Source organism: Oryx dammah, unplaced genomic scaffold, assembly GCF_014754425.2.
Source record: "Oryx dammah isolate SB20612 unplaced genomic scaffold, SCBI_Odam_1.1 HiC_scaffold_13, whole genome shotgun sequence".
NCBI lineage: Eukaryota > Metazoa > Chordata > Mammalia > Artiodactyla > Bovidae > Oryx > Oryx dammah.
In genome coordinates, this window is record NW_024070197.1 from 29,178,930 (window position 1) to 29,205,204 (window position 26,275).

General features: G+C 47.9%; 2 protein-coding genes across 6 annotated transcripts in view; one reads left to right on the forward strand and one right to left on the reverse strand.

Moving 5' to 3' along the window:
- The first annotated feature begins 4,353 nt into the window (after positions 1-4,353).
- ESRP2 (epithelial splicing regulatory protein 2) lies at positions 4,354-10,964 on the forward strand. Of its 4 annotated transcripts, none has more exons than XM_040253265.1 (15): positions 4,354-4,566; positions 4,655-4,783; positions 6,264-6,377; positions 6,505-6,619; positions 6,958-7,056; positions 7,282-7,336; positions 7,404-7,514; positions 7,589-7,721; positions 7,798-7,840; positions 7,997-8,298; positions 8,409-8,621; positions 8,708-8,906; positions 9,057-9,243; positions 9,554-9,719; positions 9,795-10,964. In XM_040253265.1, the coding sequence occupies exons 1-15, from the start codon at positions 4,369-4,371 to the stop codon at positions 9,882-9,884; spliced, it is 2,154 nt and encodes a 717-aa protein (XP_040109199.1). In that variant the 5' UTR covers positions 4,354-4,368; the 3' UTR covers positions 9,885-10,964. The 4 variants fall into 4 exon arrangements, with proteins under 4 accessions (XP_040109199.1, XP_040109201.1, XP_040109200.1 ...); XM_040253267.1 differs by having other exon boundaries at positions 9,141-9,243; XM_040253266.1 differs by having other exon boundaries at positions 7,407-7,514.
- NFATC3 (nuclear factor of activated T cells 3) overlaps positions 10,834-26,275 on the reverse strand; it is a 94,242-nt gene continuing 78,800 nt past the window's right edge. The window contains exons 10-11 of one of the 2 annotated variants that reach the window (XM_040253257.1): positions 25,497-25,600; positions 10,834-13,723 (exon numbers count right to left, since the gene is read on the reverse strand). In XM_040253257.1, coding sequence (XP_040109191.1) covers positions 25,500-25,600 — 101 coding nt within the window. In that variant the 3' untranslated portion in view covers positions 10,834-13,723; positions 25,497-25,499. The remainder of the gene's footprint in view (positions 13,724-25,496; positions 25,601-26,275) is intronic. The other variant, XM_040253256.1, reaches the window with a different exon arrangement.

The following is a 26,275-nucleotide window of genomic DNA, read 5'->3' on the forward strand; positions in this document are numbered from 1 at the left end:
TTCACCTAGGCTATCTTAGGGTGAAGTCTCCAATGCCAGCAGCTCCTCCCTACTCCGCAACACCAAGTTCCGTCGATGGAATCAGTGCGCCCTCTGGTGGGTACTCGGCGGCTATTCGCGGAGCAAATACATGGAAATGGAAACTCCAGGGAACCCAGTGCGCTAGCTATTCTGGAGGCTTGCTAGAATAGGTAAGGGTCGCAGCTGGCCCACCTGGGGGCCGCTGGCCGCTGAGGGTGGGGATGGGCCTGGGCTGGCGACTCTGGATCGCCGCGATGGACCCCAAGCAAGCGCTCAGCCTCAAATCCTCCGACAACGGAATTATTTCCTGGGAGTGAGGAGAGTGATTTTACACCATTCCTCGTCTTGGAGTTCCACGAGAAAAGCCACACTCCTCAGGTGAGGAACCCCACCATCTGCTCAGACCTTCATGTACCTGCAGCTGGAGCGCCCACTGCCTTCGTGGCAGGCTTCCAAGCGCTGCAGTGAGGACGGGATTCCGCTAGCTTGCGGGCAGGCTCACCGGACCACGTTGCTTTTTCCTGAATACCCAAAGTACTGTTTGGAAAAGGAATCTGTCTGTGCTGCTGGAGTCTCGCTGATGTCTCTCGCATATCTTATCTCTGAATCATTCATTCGTGACTTGTGAACACTAGCTAGTAGCACCGTGAGGATGGGGGACATTTATCAGTGAAATACAGAAATTTCAAACCACAGTGGGTTCCCTTGCTACAGAGGGAGGTGCCTTGAGGGGAAAATCTGGAGGGAGAGCAGGGGTTAACTAGGGCAAGGGTGGGTTGGAAGGAGAGGCACAGATGACACTCTAGTACAAAGCTCCTGTGGCCACAGGGAAGGTTCCTTTTGATGGAATTCGGGAAGAGCGCTTAGTCAACCATTCATTCATTCTTGAGTTACTACTATGTGCCTGGCAGGTCCAGTGATAGATTTTGGATAAGCCTTTCCTCAAGGATATTCTCACGGGGCTGGGTTAGAGTGGGGGATGGGTAGGGGATGGATGGTGGGGTAGGGAGACAATAAACGATTTATCGTGTTAGGAGTTGTTTTAGTGGTGGCAGAAGACATGAGAAGCCGGTTGGGGGACAGGAATCCGGGTTGTTTAGTATTAATGGGGTGACCATCTGAAAATAAGTAAGGGAGCTCAGCAAAGCAGGGGAACCAGCGTAGTTTTAACAAATATTAGTTTTTCAAGAGTCCTAACATCAGGAATTATCATGTGGGGGGCAGGGGGCGGACAGGTGCGCGGGTATCTTGGGGAGCCGTCCCACACTTGGGTTTACTACTCCGCAAGGACCTGTACACTCATGAATGTGTCTCCAATGGAAATGCGCTCAGGACAGCTAGAGGTACCAAGGGGTTACCTCGAGCGGGAGGATTCCCTGGGAACCTGACGTTGAGACCTACCTGTGCTGAATGATGAATAAAAAAGGACCTAGCGCGAAGGGAATACCAGACCACCTGACCTGCCTCTTGAGAAACCTGTATGCAGGTCAGGAAGCAACAGTTAGAACTGGACATGGAACAACAGACTGGTTCCAAATAGGAAAAGGAGTACGTCAAGGCTGTATATTGTCACCCTGCTTATTTAATTTATATGCAAAATACATCATGAGAAACGCTGGGCTGGAAGAAGCACAAGCTGGAATCAAGATTGCCAGGAGAAATATCAATAACGTCAGAAATGCAGATGACACCACCCTTATGGCAGAAAGTGAGGAGGAACTAAAAAGTCTCTTGATGAAAGTGAAAGAGGAGAGTGAAAAAGTTGGCTTAAAGCTCAACATTCAGAAAACTAAGATCATGGCATCTGGTCCCATCACTTCATGGCAAATAGATAGGGAAACAGTGGAAACGGTGTCAGACTTTATTTTTGGGGGGCTCCAAAATCACTGCAGATGGTGATTGCAGCCATGAAATTAAAAGACGCTTACTCCTTGGAAGGAAAATTATGACCAACCTAGATAGCATATTCAAAAGCAGAATCATTACTTTGCCAACAAAGGTCCGTCTAGTCAAGGCTATGGTTTTTCCAGTAGTCATGTATGGATGTGAGAGTTGGACTGTGAAGAAAGCTGAGCACCGAAGAACTGATGCTTTTGAACTGTGGTGTTGGAGAAGACTCTTGAGAGTCCCTTGGACTGCAAGGAGATCCAACCAGTCCATTCTAAAGGAGATCAGTCCTGGGTGTTTGGAAGGAATGATGCTAAAGCTGAAACTCCAATACTTTGGCCACCTCATGCGAAGAGCTGACTCATTGGAAAAGACTCTGATGCTGGGAGGGATTGGGGGCAGGAGGAAAAGGGGGCGACAGAGGATGAGATGGCTGATGGCATCACCGACTCGATGGACGTGAGTTTGAGTGAACTCCAGGAGATGGTGATGGACAGGGAGGCCTGGCGTACTGCAATTCATGGGGTCGCAAAGAGTCGGACACGACTGAGCGACTGAACTGAACTGAGCGCGAAGGTCTAGTGGTTGAATGGATGGGGATGCCAGGAAGGGTGAGACTTAGATCAGGTAGCCGCCCGGATGGCCCGGGCTCTGTTGTCTAGGAGTATAGCCCAGACTGGAGCCTGGCGAGGGGCGATACAAGCCAGCGAAGTTTTCGCAGAGGATGGAGTGCTGTTGCGGGTAAATTGCAATTAGCTGCAAGGGCGTGGCCGGGAGGAAGACCGGACTCAGCCTGCGCATGCGCTCTCCTGGTCGGGTGAGGGAGGGGCTTTACCTCCCTATTGCTTCCCGCCCACCGGACAAATATTTGACATTCCAGGCTTATCTAGAGGAGGGTGGTGCCCGAAGAGCGCTTTTCCTCCTCCCCCGGGGCCTAACTGGCTCAGTGAGTCCAGGGGTGGGGTCAGCGGGCTGGCAGTTGGGTGACGGTCTAACCTAAGACAGCGAAGCGCGGACACTCTCCTGCAGTCAAAGAGGAAGCGCGGGTCGCCTGCAGCCGCTGGAAGGCCAGAGTGCTTTCCCTCTGCTTCCCAGCCGCCGTGTCCCGGGCGCCTCAGTCTCTTCATCCGCCTAGTGGGGACGCAGTGTAAGGCCTCGGAGGCGCCTCCTCTACGCCGGGCTCTTTCCCTCTCATTCTTCCGAAAGTCAGAACGCAGCGCCCAGCTTCTCTGAAAGCGTGAAATGCGGCTCGCGCCCCAGTTCCAGATCGGGCTTCGCAACCCGGTGTGTCTACTCTCGCTGAGCTGGAGTCTCTTCTCACCGGATTCTTCTTCAGTTTCTCAGTCACATAAACGGGAGAATTTGGGGAAGTCCGGGGCGGCCTGGAAACTCACTATAAAGGATCTTCACCAAGCCCGACGGGACGAAAAGGTGCTGGGAGCCCTCCACGAGAGACTGTCCAAAGAAAAGAGATGGAGGATCTGCGGCCCCCTTGAGCACATTGCACTTTCGCTGCTAGCCCTCATCGGGTAGCGCGCTCTCAACTCAACAACAGGCCTGTTATCCAGGCGGAAGGACGAAAGCATACCGCAGCTCTAACGTCGGGTGGGGGCGAGGATCCTTGCTGGGGCAGTCCGGCTCAGCGCCGTCTAGAGGCCCGCTCTCGGGAGCTGGGGCGGGGGATGTGGGAGACGCGCTTCTTCCTTCCCTAGAAACGAGGCCTGCGCACGTCCGACCGCGCTTTGGCATCGCAGGCACTTCCAGGAGCCCGGCTAAGGCCCAGCCTTCGCACCTGTGTTCACAAACCCTGCCCACTGACCTCTGGTGAATCCCCCAATGGTTCTAATGCTCTCTTGTGCTTCCGGCCACTCTCCTCCCACCCCAGTCGACCTCTGGCAATCACCCTACAAGCCTTGGGTTGATACCTGCTAACTCTTACCGCCCCTTTGACTTTACCCCTCCAGACCGGCCGTCGTGACCCCCCACAGCCTCTGGGCTGCCGCTTACGGACTGAAGAAGACCCCCAGTTTTGCACTTTCCTTGGTAGACCCCTGGTGGGAGAGGGGAGTGGGAGGGGATGGGGGTCGCCCCAGAAGTCAGGCAGGGTCGGCTGCGGGAGTGGAGTCTGGGTCTTGATCGCGACCCCAGGTCGGGAGAGCGAGTGTGAGCGTCCAGGGCTGGATTCTAGCGGCCCTCCCCCACCGTTCCCGGGCCCTCGATCACGTGGCCGGCGGGGCCGACAGGTAACTCGCCCGGAGAGGGCGGGGGCCGGTAGCCGCCCCGCCCCGCGGGGCGCCGCGGGCGGGTCTCAGCAGCGCCCACTGCGCCAGCCGGGCCGCAGGTGCCGCCCCCAACACACGGTGTCCCGCCCCAGCCGGGCCGCGTCTGCCATCGGTCGGTGCGTGCGTGCGCTTCGTCGATCCGCGTGTGTCTGGCCGAGCGCCCCTCTCCTCTGCGGCCATGACTCCGCCGCCACCCCAGCCGCCACCCCCAGGCCCGAACCCCACTGCAGACTCCGCTGCCGACCCCCGTCCGGGGCCTGGACCCCTAGTCGTACTGTTCGGGGCCACAGCCGGTGCGTTGGGGCCGGACCTGGGTTCCGACGAGACCGACTTAATCCTCCTAGTCTGGCAAGTGGTGGAGCCGCGGAGCCGCCAGGTAGGGTGGGAAGGGGGCGCTGAGATCTCCTGAGAGCTTCGGGATCCCAAGAGCGCAGTGGCTGATCGGTTTTCCCCGCCGTTCGCAGGTGGGGACATTGCATAAGTCACTGGTTCGCGCCGAGGCGGCCGCGCTGAGTCCGCAGTGCCGCGAGGCGAGCGGCCTGAGCTCCGACAGCCTGGCGCGGGCCGAGCCGCTGGACAAAGTGCTGCAGCAGGTGAGAGCCGGGGCCGGGGTGAATGGAGGCACGGCCGGGCTGCAGGGACATTTCTCGGCTGGAGAGGCGGCAGGAGGCGAGGCCTGGCGCACCACAGCCAAGTGGCCAGGGTGGTAGGACGGGTTCCTGTTGTTTGAAACTTTCAGCGACTCCCTAATGTGCGTGTGTCCGCGTGTGTCGGCCGTTCCAGGGGGGCGTCTTTTCAGACTTTACAGTGATCCACTCCTGCTGAGGGGGTGGAGATGGAGGCTGCGAGACCCCTCCCAGAGTCCCAGGCCTGCGGGGGGAGGTAGGTGAGACGCCTTTGGGAACCTGCCTGGCCAGGTCGTCCAAAACAGCAGCCGGAAGCTGAAAGGGCCAAGGGGCCCAGACTTGGCCACAGGTCACGGTCCGTGCCGCTGTGTCCTCGGCCCACCCACCGGCCTGGGAGACGCTGCAGCGGGGCGTAGGGCGGTGTCTGCCCCGGAGGTAGACGCCGCCAGGTGTAAGCTGCTCGTCTAGGCCTGTCTCTGTCGGCTGGCCAGTCATGGGTGCTGTCCGGACCCCGCCTGGGGGGCTACCTGGCTCCTGAGTGCAAAGGCCTGGCTGAAGTGGAAGGCGGTTCCCTTTGCTGTTTTTCTTGTCTTCTTCACTGCGCTCACCCTGTGCCTGACTCTTGGGTGGAATGACTGAAAATGCTTTACTAGCACAAATTCTTTTATCTTCCGACAACTTTGGTGGTTCCTGATGAGGAAACAGGCACAACGATGTGGAACATGAGTCTGTTCCAGGACTGCCAAACTAGCCCCCGCTTGGGATGCGTGGGCTGGGTCGCCTTGCTCTGCTAGCCTCAGATGGGAAAGCTCGGGCTAGGGAAGGCTCTTGGGCCTGTGGTTTGTGCTCCTACGTGTTCGCCGGCGGGGATGAGAATGGGGGAGGGGCTGGGCCGCTTCCCGCCCCCTCTATGAGCAAACACCTCTGTGCCAGCCGGTCGATTGGGTCTGGGTCAAAGCTCATGCTGCCCCTGGCGTTCAGGTGTGGAGCTCTGTCCTTGAAGTTTCTCGGTCCCCGGGTTGGTCAGACCTAGGGGCGGGGCTGCCATTGACCATGAGCAGGCTGGGCCTCCCACAGGACTGGGCCTCCCTCACCTGTCTGAGGGTGGTGCCTGGTCTGGGACAGGTTTAACCTGCTTTGTCCCGCCCCTCCCCACCTGCTTGTCCCACTCCACCAGGTGTTTGCTCTGGCCCCATTCCAGACTCCTGGAGTGTGTGTGATGGGGGCTCGGGTGATCTGTGACTACTCCCATTTGGCCTGGAGGTGACAGTGGATGGGGAGGGAGCGGGTGGGACACAGAGCCAGGCCCAGCAGGCGTGGCAGCCTCCTCCCCAGGCAGGGAAGGGCTGAACATCTGGCTGAACCAGCTTTGCAAGCCTGCACCCTGCCTCCCCCTGCCCACCTGGCTGTTAGTCCCTCTGTCTCTCTCTTCACTCCCTATTCCCAGTTCTCACAGCTGGTGAGCGGGGATGTGGCTCTGCTGGGCGGGGGCCCCTACATGCTCTGCACTGATGGGCAGCAACTGCTGCGACAGGTCCTGCACCCTGAGGCCTCCAGGAAGGTATGCCACCACTGAGGGTGCAACAGGGGGCACAGTTCCCAGGATGCCCACTCTCACAGGGCGGGGGGCGGCGGGAGGCCAGGGCAGCTCAGTTCCCTCATTCATCCCCATTACCATGTGCCCCCAGAACCTGGTGCTCCCCGACACCTTCTTCTCCTTCTACGACCTCCGCAGAGAGTTCCACGTGCAGCACCAGAGTGCCCGCTCTGCCAGGGACCTCACCGTGGCCACCATGGCACAGGGTATCTGTGGCCCAGCAGAGTGAGGGTGGAAGGGTGGCTGCAGGCTGGATGCATCTTGAGTATGTGCATGCTGGCAGGTTGGATGGACACATGTAGGTTTACATGAACTGCTCAGCCCCCGACTGCAAGTCTGTGTGTCTGTGCTGGGGGACATTTGGAATGTGGGCATGTGTCTCCATTTATCTAGGCTGCAGGTCTGTCATGGCACACGAGCCAAGCCAAAACAAACATATTTGCTGGGATTCTGCATGTGTTTATGTAGGGGCTGTGAGCTTCAGTGGGACATGTCAGTTGCCCTCTTGTGCTGGGATTTCCTCATTGTTATTCTCTGCTCATAGACTTGGGGCTGGAGACAGATGCCACAGAGGATGATTTTGGAGTGTGGGAAGTGAAGACAATGGTAGCCATCATCCTCCACCTGCTTGAAAGTCCCAGCGGTAAGGTTCCCCTCACCACCTTTCACCTGTTCTCACGGCTGGGTGAATGCCTGCCTCTTACTTCCTCCAAGTTCCCCTCCCCACGTGTCTCCTTTTCTGAGAGGCCACAGGTGAAAGCCCCTTTGCTGCCTCCTCATCCCACTCAACTGTCCTTTTTGCAGAGCTTGGTGGGGAGACACCCCTCCCCCACCAGACCCTGCTGACCCACATGCCGTCTCCTCTCAGGTCAACTGTTTTTGAAGCCTGAAGTGGTGAAGCAGAAATATGAGACAGGGCCTTGGTGAGTGAGGGGGCAGGGTTGGGGGTGACAGCAGCTGGACAGCTCTGATTGTGCCTTGCCCCCACAGCAGCAAGGCCGATGTGGTGGACAGCGAGACTGTGGTTCGGGCTCGTGGGCTGCCTTGGCAGTCATCAGACCAGGACGTGGCTCGATTCTTCAAAGGGCTCAATATTGCCAGGTGGATACAGCAGGGTGGGTGGCATAGGAGGGCAGGCCCACCCAGGAGGGACTAACGCAGTGCTGGCTCTGCAGGGGTGGTGTAGCACTGTGCCTCAACGCCCAGGGCCGCAGAAATGGTGAGGCCCTCATCCGTTTTGTGGACAGCGAACAGCGGGACCTAGCGCTGCAGAGACACAAGCACCACATGGGCGTCCGCTATATCGAGGTGGGGCTCTAGGGTTGGGAGCAGAGCAGGGCAGATGAGGCTGGGCAGGCATGAGACCCATGAGCTGTCCCCACAGGTGTATAAAGCAACAGGAGAGGAGTTCGTGAAGATCGCAGGGGGTGAGTGTGCTCCCAACAGTGCCTAGTGCCCCCGGCTCTTGACACGTCCTGTTTTCTCATGCCTCTTGCCTTCCTGTTCCCCTGGGTGCCAGTGTGGGTGGGTATTTGGAAGGGCACAGATGAAGTCAGTAGGTGACTCCCACGGCCCCCCCCAAGGCACATCGCTAGAGGTGGCGCGTTTCCTGTCACGGGAAGACCAAGTGATCCTGCGGCTGCGGGGACTGCCCTTCTCGGCTGGGCCAACAGACGTGCTAGGCTTCCTGGGGCCAGAGTGCCCCGTAACGGGGGGCGCTGATGGGCTGCTCTTTGTGCGCCATCCTGATGGCCGGCCCACGGGTGATGCCTTTGCCCTCTTCGCCTGTGAGGAGCTGGCACAGGCTGCGTTACGCAGGCATAAAGGCATGCTGGGTAAGCGATACATTGAACTCTTCCGGAGCACTGCAGCTGAGGTGCAGCAGGTGAGCCCCCCAGGCCCCACGCCCATGTACCTCTCCAGGGTGCCCCTTCTCTCCCTGCCTTGGCCTTGCCCTCCTTGGCATAATCAGCCTGCTGCTTCCTTTCCTTCTAGGTCCTGAACCGCTACGCCTCCAGCCCACTCCTTCCCACCCTGACTGCTCCACTGCTGCCCATCCCCTTCCCACTGGCAGCTGGGAGCGGGAGAGACTGTGTACGCCTGCGAGGCCTGCCCTACACAGCCACCATTGAAGACATCCTTAGCTTTCTGGGGGAGGCAGCGGCTGACATTCGGCCTCATGGTGTGCACATGGTGCTCAACCAGCAGGTAAAGCTGCTGCCCAGGGGGGCCAGCATGGTTAGGAGTAAGGGATTCTCGCACATGACGGACAGCTCACAAGGTGGTGTGCACAGGGCCGGCCGTCAGGTGATGCCTTCATCCAGATGACATCAGCAGAGCGGGCCCTAGCTGCTGCTCAGCGCTGCCATAAGAAAGCAATGAAGGAACGCTATGTGGAGGTGGTTCCCTGCTCCACAGAGGAGATGAGCCGTGTCCTGATGGGGGGCACCTTGGGCCGCAGTGGCATGTCCCCTCCACCCTGCAAGCTGCCCTGTGAGTGTCCCAGGGGCTGGGGAAGGAAGTGGCATGTAGAAGCCAGGCTGTTATCACCCTCACTTTCTACGTGGGGGGACTCCTCTGTGGCTGCCCCACCCGGGGCAGTGCTGGGCTCCCTGCAGATACACTCTCTGCTTCTGCCTCTAGGCCTCTCACCACCCGCCTACGCCACCTTCCAGGCCACCCCGACCCTCATTCCCACTGAGACAGCAGCTCTGTATCCCTCTTCAGCACTGCTCCCAGCTGCCAGGGTGCCTGCTGCTCCCACCCCAGTCGCCTACTACCCAGGGCCAGCCACTCAACTCTACATGAACTACACAGCATACTACCCCAGGTACGCTCAAAAACTTCAGTCTTGCCCTCTTGTCTTGGTTTGTGGGAGGCTCATGATCCATGATCCCCTTCCTGGGCCACATAACTCAAGGTCTCTTGGAGCTCCCTTATTCTGAGACAGTGAGGGAGTGACAACTGTGGGCTGATTGATGCCACCTACATACTGGAATAGGGAGGACTCTGTGGAGGCAGGGGTTTCAGGGAGGAGGACATGAACCAAGCACAAGGCAGAGGCAAGGGAGGAGGTGGGTATGGCTCGGTCTAGGCCATAACGGGGAATACACTACTAAATCCCTGCCTTTTCCCCCCAGCCCCCCTGTTTCCCCCACCACTGTGGGCTACCTCACCACACCCCCTGCAGCCCTGGCCTCTGCTCCCACCTCTGTGTTGTCCCAGCCAGGAGCCCTGGTCCGTATGCAGGGTGTCCCATACACAGCTGGTATGAAGGATCTGCTCAGTGTCTTCCAGGCCTACCAGGTGAGGTGTGGCTGGAGTTCTGGGGAAGCTGGCTGAGCCTGGGGCTCCCTGCCTAAACCTCTGTCCCTCCTACAGCTAGCCCCTGATGACTACACCAGCCTGATGCCTGTTGGTGACCCAGCTCGCACTGTGCTACAGGCCCCCAAAGAATGGGTGTGTTTGTAGGTGAGGGAGCCAGGAGGTAAGAGCTGACTGATGTCCTCAGCTAATGGGACTCTCCTGTCTCCAGAGAACCAGCGCCCTCAACCTGGTGGCTTCTTTCTGGCTTTTCAAAATTCTCAGAAGGCCCCCAGAGGAGATCAAGCTCCAGCTCCATCCCCCCACTTATTGCTCTGCCTGTCCACCTCAGAGATGATGGCTGGACCCTGCATGCAGGGCTGGGGGTGGAATGGCGCTACCCTGCTCCCAGTGGTCAGATCTGGGCTGCTTAAGTAGCACCCAGAGAGCCTTTGTTCTGTTCTGGCTATGGCCTATGCCTACAGATTCTGGGGGGCTGATGTCCACAGCAGGCTTGGTTTTTTAAAAATGTAAGCCCTGGTGCTTTCAGTGTATGACTCCAGGGAGCTTCTTTCTGAGTAAAGATACCAGTGTCCTACCTTCCCGTCCCTTCTGACGGGGTGCAGGGCAGCAGAGAGTGCTGGTCCCACTCCCCAGGATACTTGGACCTCTGTGACTACACTGTGCCAGGGGTGGTCCCACCTAAGGATGCTGGTCCCCCTGGAGCTTGGCACAAGGAATAGCAGATGGCAAAAATCACAAGCAGTTTTGATGGACTCTACTGCAGTATTCCCAGAGGACACTAGGGGGCAGGAGGCCCCCACAGAAAAACTCAGGCTTGACTTGTAAAGGGACTTCTGCCTACTTTTCCTGCACACCTTGGGCAGGTCAGTTTTCCTGAACTCAACAGACACCTTGGAATGTCCTTTGCACCCACTGCAGGGTGCCCAACTGAAGCTTCAGAAGGAATTTGGAATTCTACCCTCTCCTCTGTAAAATAAAGTTTCCTAGCCAAATGGACTTTTTAAAAGCCCAAGTGCCCTTCCCTTTGGCACACAGTGAGGGGCTCCACACCAGCCCCATGCAGAGAACACTCAGGCAGATTTCAAGGAGACTGTTGACCTGTCACCGTTTATTATTTCAGCACTGTAACTGAGGAGCCTGAATTGCTGGCTTCTTCCCTTTGTATTTGTGTAAGGAGCACTGTACTCCTATAAAAGGTTTTAAAATACAAAATGTATAAGAAAACACAATCTCAAGTGCTGTAAACATAACTGAGAACCAGTTCCTTAACTGAACATCATCCATTTTATAAAATACAAGGTTTAACTTGAACCCACCTGAGCCATACAGATGACCAAGTGTTCTGAGTATCAACAACAGGGCTTTATAGCCGGACTCAGCAGAGCTCTGTTGGCAGGGGCTAGCCCTGGGGAGGGGTGGGATGCACCCTGGGCAGCAGCACCACACTCGAACTCAAAAGACATCTGTTCCTTTAAAAGCTGTTTTCAGCCAAGCTTCTTAGTGCATCTCCAGTAAGCAGAAGGCTGCTCATCCCCTTCCTCAACCTAAGGCCTAGCAGGGCTGGAGCGGGAAGGGGTGGGCGCTAGTGTGTGCCCAGCTGCTCAGTGCTGTTACTGGAATTCAATTTGCATAGGCCAGTGGATGTGTGCTGTAACACCCCTATGTTGCACAAAAAGTAAGATCTCTGTCTACAAAGCCAAAAAATACTGTCTCTTACACCAAAGCTTTTACAAAGCTGATACAAAACTGCTTATGTAGTATACAAAGCTCTATTTTAAAATTTAACTTTTATTTTAAATAGGAAAGCATTTCTAGTGCTACAGGCATCAAGGTATTTAAAAGGCATCAAATTTTGGTGCATAGCAACTCTGGATCATAGAGGCTTTTATTCTTGAGGGCAACAGAGCAACCCCCAAAGGGTCTTGCAAGGGAAGCTCTTGTAAGGACCCCACGTGAGGTGGCTACCCTAGGGGCATGAGGGCGGAAGAAAGTCTGGCCATCTCAAGAGGGTCACTCCCTCAAAACCCTCCAGAGGAAGCTCTGGGCTTCCAACCACAGGCCCTGAAGCAAATCTCACTATCTACACTCCGTGACACAAAACTCACTTTCAAAGAAAATGTGAAAACACTGGGCTCCAAGAAGGACTAGAGTGATTTGCTGAAAGATAGACATTTTTTTCTAACATTAGGGAGAAATTGAAAACATTGTGGCTTAAAGGGAAGAAAAAAAAAAAAAAAAGACCATACTTCCTCATTGTAGGTCAACAGTTCCTATCTGGCTGACTAGAGATGGTGGACAATGAGCTGGCTCCCTCCACCCAGGCCTCACTTGGCCTCAATAGAGAGTCCTGGCATCTGGGACCTACAATCCCCTGGAGTAACAGCAATGGAGCCTGTGACCAGCCCACCACACTGTCTCTCCTTTGTAGGCACTCAGAAAATTTGCTTCCTAAATAGAAGTACAACATTTCATTTGAAAACGTACTGCAAGCTTCAGGGGCCTTGAAATAGGCCCAAGCCTTGGAACAGGAAACTAATCCCACTAAGGGGATGGGTAAGGGCAGGGTTTGAAGAGAACCCAGGTTGGGCACCTCCTTTGGTAGACAGCAGGCTGGAGTTTCTTGCTGGCCCCTGTTTGGGCACCAGCCTTACCAGCAGCAGCACCAGGGCATCTTTGGTGTGGAGGGTCAGGTTTACAATGGTATCTCATTTTTGGATCTGCCTCAAAGCCTTTTAGGGAAAGGTTGCTTTTTAGGCCATGTGGATGGGGCAGGATAGGCCAGGATCATTTCAGGCTGTAAACATTGAGGGAAAAGCCTCCCATGCCAGTGCAGATCTTAAGAGCTTCCCATCTGGAATCCTGCAGGTCCTCTGCCCTGGTCTTGAAGCATAGCTCATTTGTGCTTGGCTTCTGACACAGCCTGGCCTCTAGAGATGAGCTAGAAGCAACAAAGTTGCCTAAACAAACCATCAAGAGACTGTGGCAGCCAAATGCTGATGCTTCCACTTGGAAAAGGTGTGGGACCAGAGGACACAAAAAGGAAAAATACCCCACAGCCTACCTGTTAGTAGGATGGCAGGAATTAAAGATAGCAAGCTAAAAAAAAAATCCCATTTTTTAAAGCTCCCTTACATGTAGTTAATTTACCCAAGGCCCTGAGGGAAAAAAAGCAATTTCAACATGGAGATGGTATGGAGAGACAGCAGGAAGATTACCTAAAAAGTTACAAAAATGCTATGCTCTGGAATGTCATTTTGTATTCCAACACTTCAGTGATTGGAATGGTCTCTTCTCATTTTACCTAAGAGTTTACTTTTCTAAAGAAGTATGAGCTACATTTGGCTTTACTTCCTATGAATCTATTAAAGGCTTCCAGGACACATGCTGAGTTTCTGAGGCATAGGTGTGGGCTTGGGGTAAATTTTTTTTTTCTTTTACCTCTGTAAAGTTTTATCAAAAGTTTCTACTTTAAAAATATCATCAAAGCTGAAGAGTCCTTCAAATGACCTAAAGCAGTACAAATCACCAATCCTAGCTAAGCAATCAGGTCATCTGCAGAAGCAGCACCTCTGAAATGGAGAGACTGCTGCATTCACACTCAAAGCACCCATCATATAAAAGTATCCTATTTAAATATAAAAGGCAAAGCTCATTTCTCCAAAGATCAAACAGCCTGTACTGCTCCTGTTCTCTTACAAAATCTTCCCAAGGCCTGAGTTGGAGGAATGCTGCTTTCCCCACATTCGGTGATCCCAACTCCTGGCTCCATCCTGAAGGTTGCAGAGTTGGAAACCCAAGGTCCAAGGAGAGAAACATGCTGAGAAGTACATGATGGTGGACACAAGGCTGTAGTGAGCACTGTCAGAGCCCGTCGGATCTTCCTAAATCCAGGGAACTGGGACCCGGGAGGGGAGTCTGCCTGCTCGCCCCTGTCCCTTGGGAAACGGAAATCTGGGACATGTCTCTCCCAATTACCTCGTTCACTGAAAAACAAGAAAGGGAAGAGTAATTAGTGACCTCTGTGTGACTAACCATATGATGCTCGAAGCCGAGCTCTATTTCAAAGATGTTTTTTCCCTTTCTTCGCTTTCTAAAAAAGTGAAGGCAGTGCTCGAAGCCTACTCTTGAACTGGACGGAAACATCGTTCCAAAAGTTCTTCCAGGCCCCCCCTTTCTCTATCTTTCAGGTCAATTTTATTGGGAAGGGAAATGGATCAGAGAAAAGGGAAATGTTCCTACCCTCACTGTGAAGCCTCAGGCTGCAGAGCAGAAGACAGGATTCTTATTCACATTAACCTAACTTTTCCTTAATCTGCATCCCTTTAGGAGAGTTTTCCTTTTCTGATTCCTGCAGTGCACCTTGGATATAAAGTGAATGAAAATAAACACTTTGATGAGAGTTGAGATTTGGGGATTACTTTGTTACCCTATGCTAATACAAACATCCTTTATTATGTAGGGGCATTTGTATTATTGCTGATCCTTTCAGAAAAGGCTCTTGATTTTGTTGATTTATAGTCTTCTGTGAGGTCCACTGCAAAGAATTTTAATCTTAGGAATCAATATAGAAGGAAACATCCCAAATAAGAACTTTTAGTTCTCTCACCATTAGAATTCTTTGCTTTGAAATGAAAATTCTTTTGCTTCATCAACTAAAAATTCTATACTAAGACCACTACTAAGCATATACTCAAGGGATCTGAAAACTACTTCCACATAAAAACCTGTACTCAAATGTTCATACCAGCATTATTCTTAATAGCCCCAAAGTAGAAACAACTCAGTTGTCTACCATTGATGAGTGGATAAAAAAAATGTGGTCTGTTCCATACAATGAAATATTATTCAGCCTTAGAAAAGAATGAGGTTCTAAATACATGTTGCAACATGGATTGAACTTTGGGAACATTATACTAAGTGAAAGAAGTCAAACACAAAAGGTCCTATCTTGTCTGATTCTATTTATATAAAATGGTCAGAACTAACAAAATAAACAGGTGGTTGCCAGGTGTTACAGGGACGAAGGAACAGGGAGTGACTGCAAAGTGGTATGGGGTTTCTTTCTGGAATAATGAAAATGTTTTAAAATTAGATACTGATGATGGTTGTACAACTTTATGAATATACTAAAAACCACTGAACTGTATTATTTTCAAAGATGAATTCTAAAGTAATGAATGAATAATGAATCTCAATACAGCTTTTATAAATAAAAATAGACCAAGAGAAAAAAAACTTTCCATAGTTAGCATCTAAAGTGATCATAGAGCAAAGGAGACACTATTGATCATTAAAAAAAACTTCAAGTATTAGTATCTAATCTATTGTTTAGGTAGTCAAGAAAAAAAATTTTCAAACTCATATACTCATTATGGCTATAAGGAAAAGGGAAGTAACATTCACTCCACAAATATTTATTGAGCATCTATGGGTTAAACTTTATAACTGAAAATTTGTATCTTGTTTCAGCTAATCTTGACAACAATTTAGGATCAGTATTATCCCACTTTACAGATAGATAACAGAGGTTGTGTCACACAGTTTGCTTAGTAAATGGTAGAATCAGTTTCAAAACACCCTTTCAACTTCTTGAAAGCCAAAAGAGTAAAAGAAGATGGAAATCATTTAGACAAAGAAAATGCAAAGGTCTTGGACAAAAATAATTCTAGGAGTGTGGTGACTGTAAGAAGAGGAAAGGATTGATTCGTTACCACCACCAAGGCTCTAAGTCTAGGAAGAATAGTGCTGTCACTACTGGAGATAAGCTGAGGAGGAATTTAGAGGAGGAAGGTGGTAGGTCAGCTCTGGAACTGAATTTGGAAATTAGAACATCCAAAAGGAAAAGCCCTATGGGTAAGAAACTACAGTGAACGATCAAGAGGAGATTTATGCACCTTCTTACTAGAGACTTGGAAGTATGGGAGCAATTTCACAGTCCCATGAAGAGCAAAAAGCTGAGAAAAAAATGAGTGGGAGTAGGCTTGTGACCTGAGGAGAAAGTAAGACCTGGGAAAGCAAAATATGTAACCAAAGGAATGGTCTGGAAATTAGGTTTGGTTTGAATGAAGGCTTTGCCACTAATTCCACGTGTATCCTTGACAAATATTTCACATATCCAAGATTCCCATTTCCATGGCTAATGGTGTTATAAACTAATAAGGTCTCTTTAACCATAGAAGTCTGTGATTCTCAACAAACAAATTTTCAAATAGCAAAGAAGAGAAGGATGGAAATTTGGCTTGACTGGCATTAGTAATCACACTGACTGTAATTAGTTCAATAGTATGTGAACCGTGAATTTCCAGATGTTCAAGCTGGATTTAGAAAAGGCAGAGGAACCAGAGATCAAATTGCCAGCATTCGTTCCATCTTTGAAAAAGCAACAGAGTTACAGAAAAACATCTACTTCTGTCTTATGACTATGCCAAAGCCTTTGACTGTGTGGATCACAACAAACCGTGGAACATTCTTAAAGAGATACGAATACCAGACCACCTTACCTGCCTCCTGAGAAATCTGTATGTAGGTCAAGAAGCAACAGTTAGAACTGGACATGGAACAACAGATTGATTCCAAATTGGGAATGGAGTACATCAAGGCTGTATATTCTTACCCTGCTTATTTAACTTATATGCAGAGTACATCATGCAAAATAATGGACTGGATGAAGCACAAGCTGGAATCAAGACTGCAAGGGGAAATATCGATAACCTCAGATACGCAGATGATACCACCCTTATGGCAGAAAGTGAAGAGGAACTAAAAAGCCTCTTGATGAAAGTGAAAGAGGAGAGTGAAAAAGTTGGCTTAAAACTCAAAAAACTAAGATCATGGCATCTGCTCCCATCACTCCATGGCAAAGAGATGGAAAAACGATGGAAACAGTGACAGACTTTCTTTTCTTGGGCTCCAGTATCACTGCAGATGGTGACTGCAGCCATGAACTTGAAAAATACTTGCTCTTTGGTAGACAGCATATTAAAAATCAGAGACATTACTTTGCCAACAAAGGTCCATTTAGTCAAAGCTATGGTTTTTCCAGTAGTCATGTATGGATGTGAGAGTTGGACCATAAAGAAAGCTGAGAGCTGAAGATTTGACGCTTTTGAACTGTGGTGTTGGAGAAGACTCTTTAGAGTCTCTTGGACTGCAAGGAGACCCAACCAGTCTATCCTAAAGGAAATCAGTCCTGAATGTTCACTGGAAGGACTGATGCTGAAGCTGAAACTCCTAATACTTTGCCCACCTGATGGGAAGAATTAACTCACTGGAAAAGACCCTGATGCTGGGAAAGACTGAAGCCAAGAGAAAGGGATGACAGAGGATGAGATGGTTGGATGGCATCACCAACTTGATGGACATGGGTTTGAACAAGCTCCAGGAATTGGTGATGGACAGGGAGGCCTGGCATGCTGCAGTCCATGGGGTCGCAAAGAGTCAGAAATGACTAAGCGACTGAACTAAACTGTGATTAGTATTTAATGCAGAATAGTAAAGAAATAGAACTATAAGCTAAAGGAATTAAGTACAAAAGGGTGAAGATTAAGTAGTGCTGGCTAGCTCCAATAATCATTAATTGAGATCAATTTTTGAAGGTCATTGATATACAGACTTATGAAGGCCTGTGCCAAATAGATGGTGCTTTTTAAATAAATTTTCCAGGCTAGGACTTATTGACCATTCTTGATGGTCTGCATAGAACGATGGAATTAATCTAAACTGACTCTTCACTGCTAGAAATAACTCACTGAAATAGTATGTTAATGAAGTTATGGGGATAAATGTCAGTACATTTTCTCTTCAGTTTCCTCATAAGTATAATGAAGATTTTTAAAAAATCTTATATAGTATATATATATGTATGTATATGTATATATATATATATATATATATATGGGATTCCCTGGTGGCTCAGCTGGTAAAGAAATTGCCTGTGATGGGAGAGACCTGGGTTCGATCCCTGGGTTGGGAAGATCCCCTGGAGAAGGGAACGGCTACCCACTCCAGTATTCTGGCCTGGAGAATTCCATGGACTGTATATAGTCCATATATATAGTAAATAAAGGGATATAGACAAGGCAGCCTTCGGCACCTCTGTCATAACAACAGAGAACAGTGTTTTCAGTGTGGATTCTACACATGGGTCTATGGGTTAGTTTTGTGCCAAGAGAGAGCCCAAGGATGGCTGTGATCTCTGCATGGCCTCTAATGTTATTCATCTCATTAGACTATCAGTAGGTATCAGTATTATCTGTCATTCAAATAGCTTATGAGCTCCCAAAGGACAAGTACCTTACTACCAAGGAAACATCAATTTCTGATAACTGAATAAACGGATCCTAACTGACTATGCCAGGACTTCCCTGGTGGCTCAGACGGTAAAGTGTCTGTCTACAATGCGGGAGACCTGGGTTCGATCCCTGGGTCGAGAAGATTCCCTGGAGAAGGAAATGGCAACCCACTCCAGTACTCTTGCCTGAAAAATCCCATGGACGGTGGAGCTTGGTGCAGGCCACTGTCCATGGGGTCGCAAAGAGTCGGGCATGACTGAGCGACTTCACTTTCATTGACTATGCCAAAGCTTTTGACTGTGTGGATCACAATAAACTGTGGAAAATTCTGAAAGAGATGGGAATACCAGACCACCTGACCTGCCTCTTGAGAAACCTGTATGCAGGTCAGGAAGCAACAGTTAGAACTGGACATGGAACAACAGACTGGTTCCAAATAGGAAAAGGAGTACGTCAAAGCTGTATATTGTCACCCTGCTTATTTAACTTATATGCAGAGTACATCATAAGAAATGCTGGGCTGGAAGAAGCACAAGCTGGAATCAAGATTGCCAGGAGAAATATCAATAACCTCAGATATGCAGATGACACCACCCTTATGGCAGAAAGTGAAGAGGAACTAAAAAATCTCTTGATCAAAGTGAAAGAGGAGTGAAAAAGTTGGCTTAAAGCTCAACATTCAGAAAACTAAGATCATGGCATCTGATCCCATCACTTCATGGCAAACAGATGGGGAAACAGTGGAAACAGTGTCAGACTTTATTTTTGGGGGGCTCCAAAATCACTGCAGATGTTGACTGCAGCCATGAAATTAAAAAACGCTTACTCCTTGGAAGGAAAGTTATGACCAACCTAGACAGCATATTCAAAAGCAGAGTCATTACTTTGCAAACAAAGGTCTGTCTAGTCAAGGCTATGGTTTTTCCTGTGGTCATGTGTGGATGTGAGAGTTGGACTGTGAAGAAGGCTGAGCACCGAAGAATTGATGCTTTTGAACTGTGGTGTTGGAGAAGACTCTTGAGAGTCCCTTGGACTGCAAGGAGATCCAACCAGTCCATTCTAAAGGAGATCAATCCTGGGTGTTCATTGGAAAGACTGATGCTAAAGCTGGCCACCTCATGCGAAGAGTTGACTCACTGGAAAAGATTCTGATGCTGGGAGGGATTGGGGGCAGGAGGAGAAGGAAACGACAGAGGATAAGATGGCTGGATGGCATCACCGACTCTATGGACATGAGTTTGGGTGAACTCCAGGAGTTGGTGATGGACAGGGAGGCCTGGCGTCCTGCAATTCATGGGGTCACAAAGAGTTGGACACAACTGAGCGAATGAACTGAATTCAATACAATTACTTGGAAGCTATTTGGAACTAGTACCTTGAAAGTTCATTAGGTGGTATGGTAGGAAAGGGACCAGAGAATGTTATTAAAATTCACACATGGCATCTGATTTTGACTTTGCCAGTGTCTATTTTAAACAAGGTCTCACAGCAGTGGCGAAAAGCCAAATATAGAATCAAGTACTCAGCTCACAGTCATCTTTTCTGTTGCTTATTCCTTCCAAAGATGATAACTTCAGAGATATTATAGGCTGCCATAAAACCACAGCTTTTTCAACTCTTATCTCACTGTTCAAGTTTTAAAACAAGATGATTAAAAATGGTGCTCTATGATCATAAAAAACCACAAAATACAGTTTTCGTGTGTCTTTATGAGGAAGTCAATGCTTACATCTTGAGGATGAGAGTCTATAACCAGCACTATCCACCCACTCACCAAGTACATTTTAATGATAAACACATGATTTCCTGAAAAAGTCAGGTGACAACCTTTATAGCAAAAGCCTGATCCAAGCTGCGTTATTTCTGCTCCCCTTCACCAAAGTTCTGCTCTCCTTTTGCCTAGTGTGCTTAACTTCATTTTGCTAAAACAACCTGGAAGGTTCTTGACAGTTCAGGATTTTAAGACTAGGATAAATCCAAGATTTTTCACAAAGAAGCACTCAAGCTGACTATACACAAAAATACTTTGATATATAATATTAATACATAATAATTAGCTAGTATATTTAATTTCCAATGGAGCAAAGAACTTGTCTATTTTGGTCTCCACTGACTCCTTTAGTTTAGTTCAGTTCAGTTCAGTCGCTCAGTCATGTCTGACTCTTTGCGACCCCATGAAATGCAGCACACCAGGCCTCCCTGTCCATCACCAACTCCTGGAGTTCACTCAGACTCATGTCCATCGAGTCAGTGATGCCATCCAGCCATCTCATCATCTGTCGTCCCCTTCTCCTCCTGCCCCCAATCCCTCCCAGCATCAGAGTCTTTTCCAATGAGTCAACTCTTTGCATGAGGTGGCCAAAGTACTGGAGTTTCAGCTTTAGCATCATTCCTTCCAAAGAAATCCCAGGGCTGATCTCCTTCAGAATGAACTGGTTGGATCTCCCTGCAGTCCAAGGGACTCTCAAGAGTCTTCTCCAACACCACAGTTCAAAAGCATCAATTCTTCGGCACTCAGCCTTCTTCACAGTCCAACTCTCACATCCATACATGACCACTGGAAAAACCATAGCCTTGACTTCTTAGTGCTTGGTAAATACTGAGTGCCGAAGAAAATTACAACCCATTGAATCTTTAATGGCATGCTGGCAAAACAACAAAAATTATGCTCAAATAATAGCTACTGAATATGAATTTTAGGCCAGGGAGTCAGTACTCCAACAAAGCAGTCTTTTCACCATTCTTCAGCAACAATTTGAGAGCAGTGTGGTATACAAGTCCACTGCTGTCCCTTGCCCCTCAGATTGGGAGCTCTAGGCTCTGGCTCCCTGAGATAGCCTTCTAACGTGGCCAGAATTTGTCAACTTAAGCAAATCAAAATTATTACTGATAAACAAATCTATAATGTAAGTTATAGGTAAATCATTAGCAATCTTGATAAATATAGTACTTCTTAAAAACATTAATGCTTACAATTTCATTTTTACTTCCTTTTGAATGTATATATGCATGTGTTTATTGATTTAAATCCTACTCCATAAAGCATGTGAGTTGGCTTTATATTTTTCACCAATTTAAGGTAAAAACAAAGAGTTATTTATACGCCTCATATACAACATGCTCACTTTCTCTCTCTAAAGAGTAAAGTGCATTAACAGCCTAGAGCAACAGTCGGCAGCCCTCCACAGCCGTGCTGGCAGGTTCTGCAGGTCACAGCGTTTGGCCCACTTGTGGCATCCTCCGTCCCAACGCCCGTGACCACAGCACCTGGACTGCCGGTGCCCACAGCAGAAGCACGCAGAGCCATCAGCACTATTTGCTGTGAGAAGAAGCCCTGTGTTTAAATCCAGGAAATGCTCAGATTGTAGTCCACTGAGATGCTGTCCACACCCAAGACTGAGGTGTCTGAGTAACAACAGGTCTCTTCTTTAGAGCTATTTCCAATGCTTACAAATTTGGAGTTAGAGCTGGCAAGCATGGTATGGTATGAAATCTCACCACCAGGTGGAGGGGCAGGGTAACCTAGAGCCCTGCCTCTGAAGTAGGCACACACACATTGTCAAACACACAACAGTTTAAAGGGCATCTTGATCATTTTTGTAAACTATTTTTAGGTCTAATTAGTCTCCATGTATGTATACCATTTCATTTTATGCTCCAATCAATGAACATTCATAAAAGTTTGCAAGTTCATCTTTTCTTTCTTTCCTTACACCCCAAGATTAAAGGTACAGTTCATTCTCTGGCTGAACAATTTTATGGAGATATTATTTTTTACAAAATGAAGGTACAATCATTTTCTAGATTTCCCTTGAAGAAACAAGAGATATTTGGAAGTAAAAGAATAGAAATTATTTTAAATGGATGAGAAACTAGTACTACTTTATGGTTTATTACTCTAAAGCAGAGTTTTCCTAAAATTTACTTTCAGGTTATTAGGTAAGTTATAAGAATAATATCTAAATGAAATACATAAAATACTGAACTCAACTATTAATTATCTCGCATTTATCAAAATCAGACTAATTTGCCTTTTCAAGCTAAAGATAGAAAAACATTCCTGAAAATTTAGAAGTCTACCTATGGTAGACTGCTACTGTCCTAATTCATTCTTCTCTAGTAACTGAGCTCACACTGAACTCTAGATAGCTTCCAGCTCTAGGACAGATTCAATTTATAGGCACAATGATCACAGATATCCTTCACTTTTAACTTAGGTTTAACACTACTAGTAAAGGGAAATTATGACACATTTTATTTTCACAACCAACTGACTGAGGGGGATGTCAGTCCTGCTATTATAGGCCCTAAGAAACCTTTTATATATGTGATACTATACTGTCATACAGACCTTTCCTCTAAAAGAAGTTGTGACTCAAAACATTCTACAAAGACAAACACGGAGTCTCCAGCTAAGTAAGTACTTTCAAGTACAGAGTTACTTGAACGTATATTCAAGTATCAGCACGTATGTTTCAGCAAAAAAATGAAATGTAGGGGGAGGACCCAAAGACAAAAAACTTCTTTTCAATTTGGGTTAAGATGTGGGATTCTGAATTTTAGGCTTATCAGAAGATTGTCCTTTTCCTTTTTTAAAATTTGAACATTTTCTCTAAGTAATCTTGTTCATTTCTATATACTGTCGACTCCTAAATCTACTGTCTCCAGATCCCAAACCTGAGCTCCAGAGTTGTAAACGCACACAACTTATTCCACACCTATGCTATCCCACACTCTTGCCTCTTCAAGACCTTGTTCCATCAAATTTCCTCACTCTTCCATCTCTTTAATCAAGTTACCCACCCACCCTCTCCTAAGATTCTTCTCATCATTACTTAAATATAGGTAAGTCTCCATCTCAAACCACCTAGCAAATAAAAACCCTAGACCCACATGGCCCTCTATCTCTAATTTTTTTTTCATTGTTTAATATCTTAAAGGAGTTATCTACCCTGCCTGCTATTTCTCTGTTCTTACCTCCTGTTCATTCCTTAGCCATCCCTTCACTCCACCGAAACACTTCTTAAGATGACAAGTGACCAACTTGTTGGCTTCATACATGGGAAGGACAACGGGGTAAACACTGGAAGAAATAAGCTTTAATTTGGGTTCAGCTGTGATGTGACTAGGGCAACCTAAACATTCTTCAACTGATTTTTCTCCACTATAATACTAGGAAATTCATTTAAATGCTGGTTATAATTCTCCTGAGAGTTTTAATTTTTCTTTTTTCTTTTTTACTATTTTTTAAATATTTATTTATTTTTTGACCATGCTGTGTGCTGTATGGGATCTTAGTTCCCCAACCAGAGGTCAAACCCTCCGCCCTTTTATTGGGAGCACAGAGTCTTAACCACTGGACCAGGAGGGAAGTCCCTATAATTTCTATCACAGACTTTCTCAGATGGCTTTGAGAGTCTTTGAAGAAAGGAGCTGTATGAGGGAAAAGGAGGGTTATGGTTGCTTGCTGAGGTAGAAAGGCTTGAGGGTGGGCCTCAAAAGGCTTGAGGCCCAGCTGGACTCCTCCCAAATAGAGTCCCAGATGAAACTACCAGAAATGGAAAGATGGGCCTAAAGGGCAGGTTCAAGGGTAAATGATCCAAGTTGCCTCTGGCAAATGGCTAACATTTCCTGCTTCATTTCCATTCCATACCGCCTTACGTCAAAACTTAAAATGGGGGGTACTCTTTCTGCCCCCTCCTGATGCCTATGTCAGAAGCTTTCTCTATCTCCTTTATACTTTAATGAAACTTCATTACACAAAAGCTCTGAGCGATCAAGCCTCGTCTTTGCTCCGGATTGAATTCTTCTCCTCCGGGGGCCAAGAATCCCGGTGTCGTGATTCAACAACAACCTTTCATCTTGGGGGCTCGACCAGGATCCTTCAGGACAAGATGGGAGCTAACAATTCCAGCCTCACTCCTTTGAACTCTCAAGAAGATCTAATGGATACCCCATGAGACAATCCTGACATGGAAATATTTAGAGATGCCAGTTCTTTTGTTCGGGATGGAAAGCGTAAAGCAGGTTATGCTGTGGTGACTGCTGAACAGGTTTTGGAAGCAAAATCTCTTCCCCATCTGGATGTATCCTGGAGAGGACTGGGAAATTTATTTTACTCATGTTCCAAAAGCTAATGCATATTCTTGCTCACAAGTTTGGGTAGATACTTTTACTGGATGGACTGAGGCTTCTCTCTGTCGTAGTGAACAGGCTAAGGAGGTTATAAAGATTCTCTTCATCAGTGGAAGGCTTCCCGTGGTGGACATCTCCACTTCAAGGAAAGGACTTTCTTCAAGTATGTGAATACCTTCGACAACAATCACATGCGATGCCTCTTCTTCATCTAATGACATCTACCAACCCTAAAATGGACTGGTGCAACACTTTGCACTTTAACTATGGACATAATGTGACTTTTAATTTTGACTATGTTGCCTTACATCTGTAACTGTGTAACTGGATTTGTTTCTAGCTGCATGAAAGCGTTTAAGTTACAAATGGTTGCTCAAACTCCTGCAGCAGTAGCAACTACTATTTGGGGCCCCTGGATCAGATATCCTCAATATGAGGATTAGGAGAATATGTTGCCTCACCAATTTAGGGAACAATGCCCCTTCTCAGCTCGGAAGCAGTTATGGAATGAGAATGACGCCCCTTTTCCCTAGGCAACATAATTCTCCTAAAAGAAAAGGGAGGCATGAGAGAGTCATTTCCTAGGCAGGTTGACAAGAAGTCTAGGGGTCCCCAAGGAGAGAAGGGTCTGGAATTCTCAAGGAGGAAGAAAGGACAAACTTTATTTCCTTCTCTACATTCCTAAGGATTATTTAACAATAATGTATTCTGCCTGAGGACAGTCTCTGGATTAAACCTTCTGGCTAATTCTGTTATCTTAAAATGTAGATTATGGGAGTAGGTCTGGTGAGGTCTGTACAACCTCCAGACATTCTTTGGATTCATTGGAGAGTATATAAACTCATTGCTAACGCTAACAAGCCGGTACTCTCTGCCCTCTTCTGATGCCTATGTCAGAAGCTTTCTCTATCTCCTTTATACTTTAATAAAACTTTATTACACACACACACACACAAAAAAACTTAAAATGGTACTTGATCAGAAATGAGTAGGCTTATACGCCTGATCAGCAACTACATTTACTCAGCACGCAAGCCATAGAATTCATATAGATAGGCCTCCCTCTGCTTTGGTTTAATAAATCCAATCAAACACTCATTTTCCTTTTATTCAAACCCAGACTAAAATTGTTAAGTACAAGTGTGAGAGCCTGAGTGTGGTTAAATTTACAAAGCGGAGTGTTAAAGTTTAGCTCCAAAGGGGACGAGTGGGCCCTTACCAGAAGATGCCCATGGATACCCCCTCCTCTGTAGCACATGCAAATCCTGCCACTGCATGCAAAAATCAGACTTGGGCACAAAAATAATCGTACATTTCAATCAACACTCACCCTCTAGATTCTCCAGAAAGGAGGTGGACATGAGAGCTCACTGTGGTTAGGCCATTTCTCTGCTGAACCTGATGGCTGGTGTTCCAAGTCAGACATAAACTGGTCTGTGTCAAAGAAGACAACATCACTACTGAATGGAACAAACCAGAGGGTAACAATCTACTACATGCCCAGCTTGTTTTTCTCTATAATCAAGAGGAATTTAGTTTTCCTTTACCTGCCAGTCATGGCATAAAATAGCTCCCCACATTTTACTGGATAATTTAAATACTGGAGTCCAGAGAGTTTAGGTAATGTTGATTTATTTTCTAAATTTAAAAGGGCAGTAATTTTTAACAGTTACAGTGATGGTTTTCAGTGATTGTCAAGGATAGATTTAATTTTCAATAAACTAGTTTCCAAATACTTGTCTGTGGCTATATCTTTTTTTTGGCCGAGATGTGTGTCATGCAGAACCTTAGTTCCCCAACCAGGGATCGAACCTGTGGCCCCTGCAGTAGAAGCACTAGAAGCATGAAGTCTTAACCAATGGACCACCAAGGATGTCCCTCTGTGGCCACATCAGAGTTATTTGGGCACTTAATAAAAAATAAACTTCTGAGCTCTAGAGCACAGAATCAAAATGTCTAAGGGTAGGGGCCCAGAACACTACAGGGCCCCTACAGGTAAATTTGCAGGTCATGAAGAAATGTTTTTTAAACTAAAGTTCACATCTATTAGCACGTTATGAAATCAATAGAGTAAGCTGAAATCAATATTAAAAAAATAGAACAAAATAG

Excerpts from the sequence above, each read along its gene's own strand:
- ESRP2 (XM_040253265.1), top strand. The coding sequence starts at position 4,369 with ATGACTCCGCCGCCACCCCAGCCGCCACCCCCAGGCCCGAACCCCACT. Across the intron at positions 7,841-7,996 it reads GTTCGTGAAGATCGCAGGGG|GCACATCGCTAGAGGTGGCG; the intron begins GTGAGTGTGCTC and ends GCCCCCCCCAAG. Across the intron at positions 8,622-8,707 it reads ACATGGTGCTCAACCAGCAG|GGCCGGCCGTCAGGTGATGC; the intron begins GTAAAGCTGCTG and ends TGGTGTGCACAG.